We start from the raw sequence: 12,663 nt of genomic DNA, 5'->3' as shown, positions 1-12,663 counted from the left end.
CCCAGAGTGGCTGGGGCAACCCAGTCAGATGGGCAGGGTACAAATAATAAAATTATTTATTTAATTTATTGTTATTTATTTTTCTTGTTGTTATGTGAATTGCACTCAGCAAAGATATTTCAGTTAGCGACAGGCTGGGGAAAAGCCACACACTGTGGCTAAGTAACAACACAACATTTCTGGGCACTTTGAAAATTTCTGGAAGGCTGGCTTACATTCTAAATTCATAGCTTTTCAACACAGAAGCTTGCTAATTTTTGTTCACTTGTGCCACTAATATTCATAACATGCCACTTAGGAAATAGACTTAGGAAGTATCCCTGTAATCCACTGAGTTTTCCAGATAATTTTTTTAATAACAGAGAATTGTAGAGTTGGAAGCGATCCCAAGTGTTAACTAGTCCAACCCTCTGAAGTGCAGAAATCACAGCTAAATAATCCCTGACAGATGGCTATCCAACCTCTGTTTAAAAACTTTGAATGGAGGTTTTGAATTTTCTGAGCTTTGGTTCCAAACACAAGACCTTTCTGTCACCCAGACATGGATTGGGGCGTCTTCTTGGTTTGTTTAGAACTGCATAACCCACTATTAGGTCCCAACTCACCAAATGGACAGCAGTGGCTTAGACTGATCAAATCAAAAGGAGGAGGACAGTACTCATGTATCTTCCCTGTGTGGAAAGGGATTTCCTCTCACCATTCTGTGAGAAGCTGCACCTGCAAAAATTCCCTTTTCTGCATAATTATTAGAAGATCCAGGAGTGCCTCCCTCCTTTGCATTTGACCAATCAGATCATTTAGAGCAGGATAAGATTATGAAACTGTTTTGCATAAACAGATGGCTCTTACAGCACCATTCTCCCATGGCACGATGCCAAGGAATTTCAACTTTTAGACAGATTGGGGTGGGGGGTAAAGCTTGTGTCCTTGTGGCTTCTGCTTCTGGGCTGAACTGTGCTTCAGAAACAGACAGGAAAACATCAATCTTCTGAAAAGTGCATTGACACTATATTGGCACAATGCTCTGTTCATCCAAAGATCATTCCCAGTCATCTGTGTTTACCTAATAATTAGCCAATAAAAAGCCTATGTGTTCAAGGGATGAATCTCTTTGTTTCTGTTTTGTTTTGACTGAACAAGGACACTAAGTCCTGTGGCACTTTATTAACTACTCATGTATCTGGCAAAGCTACCCTATGAAAATACAGGCCAGAAATAAAACAGGCGGGAGCCATGTTATTCCATTACAGCAACAGACACATACAAGACGAGTCTTGTGGGACTTTAAAGACAATCATATTTGCTGTAGCATAAGCTTTCATGCACTAGCACCAATTAGTTTACAAATGCCTATGCCACAATAAACTCTGCAAGTCTGAAAGTTCCCACAACACATAAAAAGAGCATGGCGGTATCAGTTTAATGTCCATCTAGTGTAGCATTCTGGTAACATCCACCCTACTTCAGCATCTGGGTTGAATGCCTTTGGAAGGCTCACAGATACTAAAAAAGGCAATAGGCCTCTTCCACTGGGTATGCAATAGCACTCTGCCTGATTCTATGCCTGGGATTTACCCGTAAGAAAACATGGACAAAACTGTAGGCCTCGTAATCTATTTGTCTGCAATGAAGAAACATTACTATGCTGACTAGTATATCAAAATGGCAGCCCAAGTTTACCAATACAGCATTTTGCAGCTAAATGTTGGCAAACTCTGAATAGCAGCTCTATTAAAAGAAGATTATGGGCAACATTCAATCTCCAGTAGCTGAGCTTTATGAGGCTGCTGCTGTTTATTTGGTTTACAACACATCGTATTAACACTATACAGAAAAAAGTTCCACTTTCTTTAAACAATGCGGCGACCATCCCCTGCCAATGTTATTGGACTCCAACTCCCATCAGCAGCTTCAGCCAGCATGCCCAATGGACAGGGATGGTGGAAGCTGCTGTAGTCCGGCAAAGCCTAGAAGGCCACAAATTCCTCACTCTGATTTCAGCAGTTTGCCCCATGGGTGCCTTTTAAAATAGTACTTTGTATAGGAATGTCTGCTTCTCTTGTTGCCTTTGTCTAACACGTCTACAAAAAAGAAGGGACGAATGTTGTTGGGGTTTGTTTGTTTTTTAAAAAAATGTGACTGGAAAGAGTAACTGTAGAATCTCAGGAAATGCTTTTAAAAGTGCAATAGAAGCAGAGCTTTTAGAATCACAAATGATATGCCATTCTGAAATAGCGCATGGCAGGCCGAGTGAAATGAATGGGGGCTGGACAAGAGCACCAGAGATCTTGATGCTCTTGCACTGGGTGCACAGGAGAATTTTCAAGCACACTGTGCAAACAGGGGCATTTATACCTCGACTAAATTATTCTACTTGAGATGTAATATGTTTGTATCTATGCATGCATTCAGATAGATAGCTAAATAGATAGATAAAACTTTCATATACCAACTCATATTTTAAAATGGTAATGGCTAACTCTGAGGCCTATCATATGCAAACCCCATAAAAAACAAATGGAACTTATGCTCCTAATCATTTCGGTGGGGTTTGCACAGGAGAGCGCATTCTGGCAAATTATACCCAGAATGGGTAAGGGGTGTTTACGGATCTCATAAATTCCCCTAACAACATGCTCTATTTATACTTAACACCCGTGAATGCCAATAGCTGCCATCTGGCTCCATCACAATAATTGAATGTTTTATTTCTACAGGACAGCCACATGCCATTATGATTCTGTTTTGCAGCACTCCATCCTAATGGAGTTACATGGCAGCAGTTCTCATTTTCCTTATACAAGTCTGAATCATCATTCTTTGCAGCCACTGAGATATTCTACTGCCAAGCAGAAATATACCAAGTCAGAGTAAGGCTCGTAAAGAACAAAACACACAGTAATCCATTTCCTTCATAATGTATCTATATAACTTTGCCTTGCTTATATTTACTTGTCCTGTAAGTAATTTCTGCTTCTGATTACGAAACAAGAAGCACAACATTTTCTACTGCATTTACCCATAAATTAAACATTATGCCCTTTCCCGATTTAATATTTTCTTCCTATATAAACTTTTAAAAGCAATGCAACCCTTGCCTCAGATACACTGGATCTCCTGTATAGCTAACTCATGTCTTTGGTTTTGATTTTTTTTACTTATTATGATTTTACTAACGTGTCAGCATTATTTGTAAGCCACCTCAAATGGATTTGTACCCTTAAGGGTGGGATGTAAATAACTGAAATAAATAAAAATGTACCCCATCTGTGCAGCACATGAAATACCAAGCACTGCACCCCCACCAAAACAGGTATGTATTTGTGTGTGTGTATGTGCACACTGAAGAATATGCTGCATTGGACTATAATCTCTGACCTATGGCACATCTACCAAGATATTTGCCTGGGCCAAGTGTGGTGCAGATGAATGGAAGCACGATTAACAGGATTATTTTTAGGATAAAATGGGAAGGGGAATAACCAAGTACACCACCTTAAGTTTTTTGGTGAAAAGGTGGGGTATAAATGTAATACTAAATGAATAATAGGGCTTGGTAGTGCTACCATTCATTTAATGGGTCTTGTCCAGGAGAACATCCTGGAGGAGTGTGCCTTGACCTGTGCTACATTTTATTAATTATGTTATTTAAACATTTGTTTTCCATTGCTCAACACACACACAAAAACTCCCCAAAGTGGCTCAAAATCATAAAACAGTGTTTTAAAAATTCATCAAATGTCCCAAGAGCCTACTGAATATAAAGAGAGGACAAGATCACTGGTTTTACATCAGCAACACAAACATTCCTAAACCCGCTACTGATCTGTCTATAAAACACAAGAGTTTCCTTCCTTTTCCTCCCAGTGAATATGATGAAATTCAGATTCATCCAACTTTGCAGGCAAAATGATTTCTTTAATAGGCTTTCTTCCTCACAGAAGAGTCACAAATGGGCTGCACAAAGGAAGGGAGAGCATCCGCCAGTGTTAAACAGACATGGTTATCCAGTCATTAAACTGAAGCCCACTGCAAGTTTTTGGCCAAGTCTCAACATTATATTTCTACAACTGGGAGCAGAGACAGAGTGAATGACGTGAACTGTCTGCACCTCTCAACTTACATAAAAGAGAGGAAGGAGTGGACTGGGAGGGCCCAGATTCATGCAAGTGACTCTGTGAATTTGTAATTTTCTTGGACTTTGCCGCCGAATTGATGGAAAGAAACACAACATATGAACAAACAAAGATGAGCAGGTAGAGTATGATCAGAATCCTCAGGAGCCACAGGCAGCAGGAGCGGCCGCTGGGACACAACAAAGATGGCGACAGGTAAGATGAAGAAGCAATGGGAGAAGAGAGATGGTGAGTAGAACATGACACCTCCATGTCACCCTCCTTTCTGAGAGCTGTATGTGGGGCATGAAAATGTGAGGGGGGGGGAGAAAAAAAAAGAAAAGGCTAAAGCAAAAATGGTAATTCAATCACACGCAACAAGTGAACATCTTTGAGCATGGCAAAATCAACAAGAACTCTTTACGGAAAAACCAGGTTGACCCAAAAGCTGAAAGGGATACTATTCACCATTATGGGTCTCTGTTCAGATGCCAGCACAGAAGGAATATATCCTTACTTTCCTATGGTAATATGCACTATTTACCCAGATAAATAATAATTACCTCGAGAGAGTAGCCAGTGCACCTAAGTCAGTTTGTTCGTAACATTCTGGTCGAGCTACAATTAATGCAGATCAGTAAAAACAACATTAAATATGGAATACGAGTTGCATTCATAAGGTACCTACTAGGCTGATAATGTGATTCACAAACCCATGGAGTAGTCCTATAGACTTCACTAAGACAAACCCAGACTGTGAGGTTGATGAACGCTAATGTTTGGCTATTATTCTAATCCTTCTTTTCAAGGGTGTGCATGTTTTTAGTATCTTCAGGATCGCTACCCAAGCGTGGAACTTCGTATCCTGCACCAAGTTAGATAACAAGCGGATTCATAGAGGATAAAGTTATCAATGGCTATTAGCCATGATGATTATGCTCTGCTTCCACTGTTGGAGACAGAATGCATCTGAATACCAGTTGGTGAGATTCACAAATAGGGAGAGTGGTGTTGTGCTCAGGTCCTGTTTACGAGCTTCCCATATGCACTGTGGGTTGGCCAATAGTATGCTGGTCTTTTAGGCTGATCCAGCAGGATTCTTCTTATGTTTAGTGCAGACTTTGGTTTCCCAAGAATCCCAGTCTTCTGGTCTGGCAAAATCTTAAGATACTGGAAAGGGACTAAACATGTTTCAGTGGTCAGATCCTTACATTCAACAAGGGAAGTGGGATCTAGTGGAGGCTACCACTGCAGGTACAAGGATATCGCCACATTTTCTGCTCATCTCCCCTACCCTCTGTAACTTCCTGCATAACTTTCTCAATCCTTTGAAGATTTCTAAGGGGCAAAGGGGGCATTCAACTGAAAAACACCTACTCAAATAGACATTTTTCTGCGTACAGTACATGCACTTTTGTAACACTACTGCAAAATCAGAAAAGCATGACTTTCAAAGGTATGCTGTATTTTGATTCTTGTATTATTTCGGAAACTGTGAATTAGGGAGGTCACTTTTAAATGTGAACCGATTCAAATTTCTTCCCCATCTCTGGCTACTGTCACAAATTGTTCCCGATATGGTTTTACTGTATATATTGGTGTTTTATGCTATTCTCTGCCCTGGAATCCATTATACAAAGCACAGTATATGAATAAATAATGGAAGACACAATCGTATTTGGAAGAAACTGCTATAGCTGCTGCGCAGGAAGGCAAAGCATTCTACAGCATGTGCTATAAATAGTATTAACAAATATATTTGCTCTTCCTAAAAAAATACAAACCCCAAATACCTAAGATTTCCAACATTACTTCTACTTATTTAAATTTCATCTTTAAATCTGCAGTATCCACAAAACAATACCTTACTTTTTCTTCTCTAAAAAATTTATTCCTTGCACATAACTGTTAATTCCATTGCATCAGATTATTACTGTAACAAGTTTAAAAGCCTTATAAAAGATACAAGCACCATTAACTGGGGGGAAAACAAGCCCTTTGCAAAACAAAACCATTTGGGTTAGAGTACCCAAAGAAACTAATTTCACATTATAAAACAATGCTTTTTCATTTAATTTCTTATACTTCCAGTATCTTTTAACTTTACAATGTTGCATAGTTTTCCAAAAAGCTTTAGCAAGGATGTATAAAAATACCTATTATTTACAATTAAATCTGCCCATTTACTGATGGTCAAACCAGTGCTCCATGAACAATCTTGCGTTGAAGCTCAAACTATCTGTGACCTTCAGCTTCATGATTATTCTGTTCTCTGGATACTTTTAAGATCCCACCCCCCGCAAAACAACCTTGGAGACTCTGGAAATGGATAATGGGAAGGAAGGCCTTTCATGACTTGCCATACCCTCCAACACTTTGAAGTCAAGGTCCAAGACACCACATTCCTGTTTTTTATTGTAAGAGCATGGCAGCCATTTTGATTGCCGTGATTTCACATGACGCCCCCCGCAAAAAACTTTTTTTTTCAGCCACAGAACCCACCAATGTGCATTTTGCGCATTAATTGTGGCCTCAAAAAAAAAAAAAAAGCACTTTTTCAGGGGAAAATCACACAGAGAAATCATGTCAATCAAAGTGGCTACCATCCTCTCATGGGAGACTAGCTGGGAACCTTATGCATGTGTCTCAGACTAAGAAAACAGATCACACCCTCATAACAGCCTCCCCCAAGCTGTTGCTCTTCAGATGCTTTGGACTACAAATCCCATCAGCCTTAGCAAGCAAAGTGGGGGCTGATGGAAGTTGTAGTACAAAATATCAGGAGGGCACCAGTTTGGGGAAGGTGGCCTAAGGAAAAATGAGAGTATGTTACAGTAATAGGAGAAAGGAGAGAAATGTAAAAGAAAAACATAAATCTGGCCAGGAAACAAAAATACTGGCATCTGAACAGACTGCTTATAAAAATGCTGCTTAGAACAAACAGTAGTGAAGAAACATGTTTGAAACAGAAGTGTGAAAAAAAATCCATTATTTAATGATAAATACAACATTAACTTACAGTTCTTCAATATTTTCCATTTCGCCAATTTCACTCTCCATTTAACTGAGTCCCCATGCTCTTTGCCCATGTGTGTGGACCCATATTTTATCTATAGTATTTCTTATGCTGTTTAGACCTATTAACACTCAATTTAATCTACTTAAATATGACATCCATGCAGTGGCAGAGCTACGTGCGCCGGTACTGGGAGAGGCGTACATCCGGGAGCGTGGTGCGTGTCCTGGGGCATGCACAGCGAGCGTGAAGTGCTGAGTGTCCCAGGGGCGGGGGTGGCCTCAATGGCAACCCCCCTTGGATGGCACCCGGGGCGGACCGCTCTTCCTGCCCCCACGTTCATCCGCCAGTGCTTCCATGTGGCCTTAAGGGCAGGATAGGTGGGAGGGTGAGGAAAGACGACAAAAATCTTATGCCTGCCCCCAACCCACACCAAAGGAGCATCACCATTTGAACCAGGCCAGAGCCTTAATTTCCATATGAAGCTCTGTGGTGGAACTGTGGTAAATGAGCACGTGAAGCTGCAAATGTAGAACAGGACATATTGTTGAAGATACAAAAAAGGAGCCTAATGGTGAGGGTGTTGTTGTGAGTTGTTGTTGTTGTTTTGCTTTAATGTAGTCCTATCCACATTTCTGCAGGAATTCATACCACAGAGTGGATGAATTGAAGGCCAGCAGGTAGTGGTAAGGTTAGCAGCAGCAAAAGTGACTACAGCTACAGCACAGAGTATATGGGGAGGCAGTGTGGTGCAGTGGTTAGAAGTAGGACGAAGGAGACCCAGGTTCAAATCCCCACTCAGCTATAAAAGTCACTGCGGTGAACTTTGTTCCTCCACTGTCTCCCAGTCTAACCTACCTCACAGGGTTATAGTGAGGGTGAAAGGAAGAACCATGCATGTTGCCTTGAGTCCACTGCAGGAAAGGTGGGATATAAATGCAATAAACAAGTAATAAAATTAATTCTCTCTGCAACTTTCAGCCTGGTCACCCTGCTTGTGTCATTAAGCACATGCAAGATTTGACGCCCAGCCTTCTACGCCTTTAGCAGAGTACAGCCGTGCTGACACTGGCAGCTAGTACAGTAGTAAGATCACATTTTCTTGATATTATAAAGAAATTCTAGAAATGCACCAGACAAGTACAGCTAAATACCTTTCACATCTTCGTCTTCAATGGTTGTGTTGGAGCTCTCTGTGGATTCCTGTTGAGAAGTATAAGAAAAATCAACTGACTGATCTACACTACTTATTTATATTTACAATGTCATAAAACATCTCATGCAAAGCCCAGAAGCAGACCACGTGACTGCGAGACTCAAACAAATAAACACAGAGGGTGATGGGCTTTTACCCTTAAAGCCAAATTTGAAGCAGTCGCAATCCGCTTGGATTGGAAAGGAACGCTTAAAGACAATGAGTTTCTTGTTTTGAACTTCACAGGACTGTAAGGGAAGAACCATGAAAAATGGGCTGACTGGTTTTCTGAAAACCCTTTGATACTTTTTAGACAGAGGATGGTGAATTACATTAAGCTGACCATCAGAACCAGCCATTTTACAAACAAGAAGTGCAGGAATGTCGTTCTGTGTAAGATATATAAATCCAATCTGTGGTTTCATCTTAATATTGCCAGGATCCAAAGAACTATGGAACCAGAAGGTCCAGGTATTCAAGGGGTTTTGAGGTTCTGTTTCTCAAACAGGGGCAGCACCTTTCCCCCACTCTGTTGATGACAAAGTACTTTTGAAACAGATAAGAGTTTCAAAGGCAGCCGAAGGCATGATGTGGCAGTCTCCTATTCAAAGCAAAACATCAAACAAAAATGAAGGCCTCATTTGGCATCCCAAACAGCATCACAATAGTTATCGGGGCCACCTTGCTGAAGCTAATCAGGTTGGGGTCTGGTCAGTGCCTGGACTGGAGAACATCCAGGGACCCCTTCTGTACATGACCTTTGGAATATTGGGGGGGGGGGGATAGAAATGCAATAAATTAAAAATAAATGCCGCTCTTTGGATCCCAGCCACTGTTTTGTTTTTTAAAGACATGTGTTCAAGATGAAAGCAAGTTATTAAGGAAGCTTAAAGACAGAAGTGGTCCGATTTCATGTTTCTATGTTTTTTGTTTTGTTTTGACAGATATATTATTCCCTACTGGTTTACAATTATTTGTTCCTCAGGCAGCTGTTTTTTAAACTCACCATATTGTCAAAAAGACAAGCATCTCAGATGGCTGTCAGAGTTTTATGCATTAATAATAATAATAATAAGTCTACACGCTTAAAAGAACACTGTCAAAGATGACAAAAAATTCTGTCTTTAAAACAAGTTTATACAAGGAAAAGAGCAAAACAAGCAGTCAATATAAAACGTGAGACAAATCTCTTCCTTCATGGAATTAGGACCATGCTGAAAGTGGATCAAGCACAGGTTTGTAAATTTGGCTGGTCACCTGAGACAAGTAAGATTCACCTTCATGTTGACAAGAAAACCGTTTCTTATTTCCACTCAGAACACAAATGATTAAAATTGTCATGAGTGGGCAAGTATACTGCACAATTTTACGGGCCAGTAATTTCTGTGAGCTTTATTTAAAAGTCTGGTTTCAGACGTTTGTTCTATGGCTTGGTATAAAAAAACCCCAAACCCTGGGAGACATGAATCCCAAAAGACCTTGACAGTGTTCTTTTATATGTTCTTAAAATAATTCAATGCTTAATGCAATGTTGATGGTTAAAAGACATGATGTATGTATGCACACCAACGAATAGATCAGCGAGCGTCACGCCACCCCAACATCTGTCCAACCACTCAAAATAAACCGTCATGCTCTGTCTGCTGTTAAGAATGCTCAAGAGTCAAGAGGCATGAACACAGATATATCATGCTTTATAGGTTATGTTAACACAATCTGAAAAATGTTTACATAATCTGCAAACAACCACACGAAATTCCATGCACCACCTCACAAGTCAACTCCATGGACATGTTCATTTCTCCCATCATGCTAAAAAGGCTCCACACAGACCCTCCCCCCCAATATACGATACGTTTCAAGAGCGATTTCCCCTACAAGTGATTTCCACCTCTGTGATGATGTTCATTTTAGTTTGGGGCATTTCCACACCCCAGAAAGGGAACACAGCTTTATCAATTTTCCACAATGCTACAGAACAAGTAGATGTAGTCATCCCAAAGAGCTATGGATCATTTTGTCCCATTTGCTTTTTTGTTTTTATTCAAGTGAAAACCAAAAATTCAAGTGTTAGTGAATGTAGGCTGTAAACTGCATATTTCAACACAATATGAACAACAAAATGTGGTTCATGAGCAGGTGGTAGCAAAACAAACATCACAATCTGCCTTATATATATTATATATATACCAGAGACTGTAAAATAAATATGCAAATGAACTGGAGATATAAATACGATAAATTGGGATACATGCTTGAGAAAGGCCCGTAGTGTGAACTACAAGTACTATCCACAAACACAAAACAGGGTATCTGTCAGTTGTTGTATGAAATAAATCAGAAAAGAATAGTGATGTCCAAGCATACCATTACATTTTCTTTGATTAGTTAATTATGGGGTACCAATTACAGGATTACCTAGTCCAGGGATAGGCAACATGTCCACCACTGAGAGCTACACCAGAAATTTGGTGGGCAAACACTTTTGTTCCCCAAATTTAACTCTCCAAAAGTGACAAAAGGATAGAAAATGGGTTCCTTTTCTCCCGCAAAGGAAAGCTGCTAATTCCAGGGTTCTAGCACTACCACACCAGCCATGGCTCAACAGTTGCTTAGCCCATTTTTATGTCCATGCAAGGAAAGGGGGGAAAATCGATATGCAATCCAATCCAACAAACACAGCCATCATAAACAGCAGACATTAAAAAACAAACGACCAAAAATGCAATAAAATAATACTCATGGAATCCAGAGAACATCCTTGCCACCCCAGATGTGAGCATCTGGATGATGTTCTGAACAACGTCTGAAGTTCAGTGAAGAAGAGCATTGCACAGAGCTGGGGGCGGGGGGGGGGGGGAGAGCTTCAGGTCCACTGGCTAGTAAGTTCCCTTTCCCCTTCTACTGGTTCCCTTGCAGTCTTAAAGTTTTTGCTTTTGGCCTGGCTCTAATGTTTTCCCCTCAGCTAGACAGAAAAACTTGGTTCCAAGGACACCCCAAGAAGGTGAAATCCGAGTTGGACACAAGTTACAACTATTACTTTCCTGGCCAATAATAGCCTCATCCTTGGAACTATTATTCATGTACAGGAAATGCTTATTATTTGGGGGAGGTGGGGAACTTGAACCTGTTTATAGATCAACCTTCCCCAATCTGATGCCCTCCATAGGTTTTGGATGACAACTTCCAGTCCCTGATCATCGGTCACTCTGGCTGGGATGAGAGTTGCAGTCCACAGCATCTAGAGAGCATCAGGTAAGAAAGTCTGATGCAGAAGAATGTATGGAAGATAGCACAGTGAAGAGTGCGTGGGCATTTATCATCTTTACGTGTATGATTTGTGTGCTGCCCATTACTCATCATAAAATTTGCAACAAGCACCCCGACACGCCCCCTCCCAAAATAAAAGGTTATGTAACAATGAATGAACATGCTCAAAAACAGATGGGACAAATCTCCAAATGTGCCTTTCTTGAACTTCAGTAAAGTGCTGCATATGGAAAGCCTGAACCACACTCTGCATCTGAGGAGGAACTTCTTTTTCTTTGCCAGAACATTAAGTTCCAGGTTAGAAGCTAGAGATGTACACCAAAAGTATGGAACAGCTCCTACCAGAGCACCTCTGGCACAGGTGAGGAAACTTAGAAATAGTGCAGAAAAGGGCTCTCTGCAGGATTCTGTTACAAGAGAAGCAATTCTCTGCAGGCTTCACTAGACGACTGAATACCAGGTAGCTAATTTCCTAGCTAAAGCCCGCATAATGCACACACTGTGGGGTGTGTTTTCTTTTGGCAGGGGGGCTGAAAGGAATGTGGAATCTGAAAAGTACAGGGCAGTACTGGTTCTTTCTGAATACCTTATTTCCATCTGGGTTGTGGATTACGGTAGTTTGGGGCTCCTGAGTGAGAACAAAATAAGAGAGAGAAAACAGTTCTCGGTAAATAGATTTCTCGCGCATGAGAAGGAGAACGAGAAGAGCCAGATGACAAGGGCTAAGCACTGACAAGAGCTAAGGCAAAGTTAGCTACTGTCAGAGGATGAAACTGGCAAGCCAGCAAGGAAGGCCACCGTATCTACTGCAGCAGCATGCAAAGACCTTATTCATGATTTAACACATGTGCAGGGCTTTGAAGGAGATCTAAAGAGGCACCAATTCTCACAAGGTCTTCCAAATCAAACTGCTGGCCAGTTTTTTAACCTTCCACCTCCAAAAATTAGCTCACAGTTTCCACTGGGCAAAAAGGCAACTACCATAGTAAACTAGGTCAATTTACTAAAGAATGACGATGCAGCCTATAAAGGTTAAAGAAGGGCCAAAATGAGATGAGTAGGTTCAG

General features: G+C 40.8%; 1 protein-coding gene across 14 annotated transcripts in view; it reads right to left on the bottom strand.

Moving 5' to 3' along the window:
• CAMK2D (calcium/calmodulin dependent protein kinase II delta) overlaps positions 1-12,663 on the bottom strand; it is a gene marked incomplete at its 3' end in the record, with an annotated part of 142,814 nt that overhangs the window by 15,282 nt on the left and 114,869 nt on the right. For 8 of the 14 annotated variants that reach the window (XM_083571471.1, XM_083571462.1, XM_083571463.1 and 5 more), the window contains 2 exons: positions 12,183-12,224; positions 8,286-8,334 (listed from right to left, as the gene is read on the bottom strand). In XM_083571471.1, coding sequence (XP_083427597.1) covers positions 8,286-8,334; positions 12,183-12,224 — 91 coding nt within the window. The remainder of the gene's footprint in view (positions 1-8,285; positions 8,335-12,182; positions 12,225-12,663) is intronic. The other 6 variants (XM_083571469.1, XM_083571465.1, XM_083571466.1 and 3 more) reach the window with 1 other exon arrangement.

This window comes from Podarcis filfolensis (assembly GCF_964270895.1).
Source record: "Podarcis filfolensis genome assembly, chromosome: 9".
NCBI lineage: Eukaryota > Metazoa > Chordata > Lepidosauria > Squamata > Lacertidae > Podarcis > Podarcis filfolensis.
This window is presented reverse-complemented; position numbering and strand designations above follow the sequence as displayed.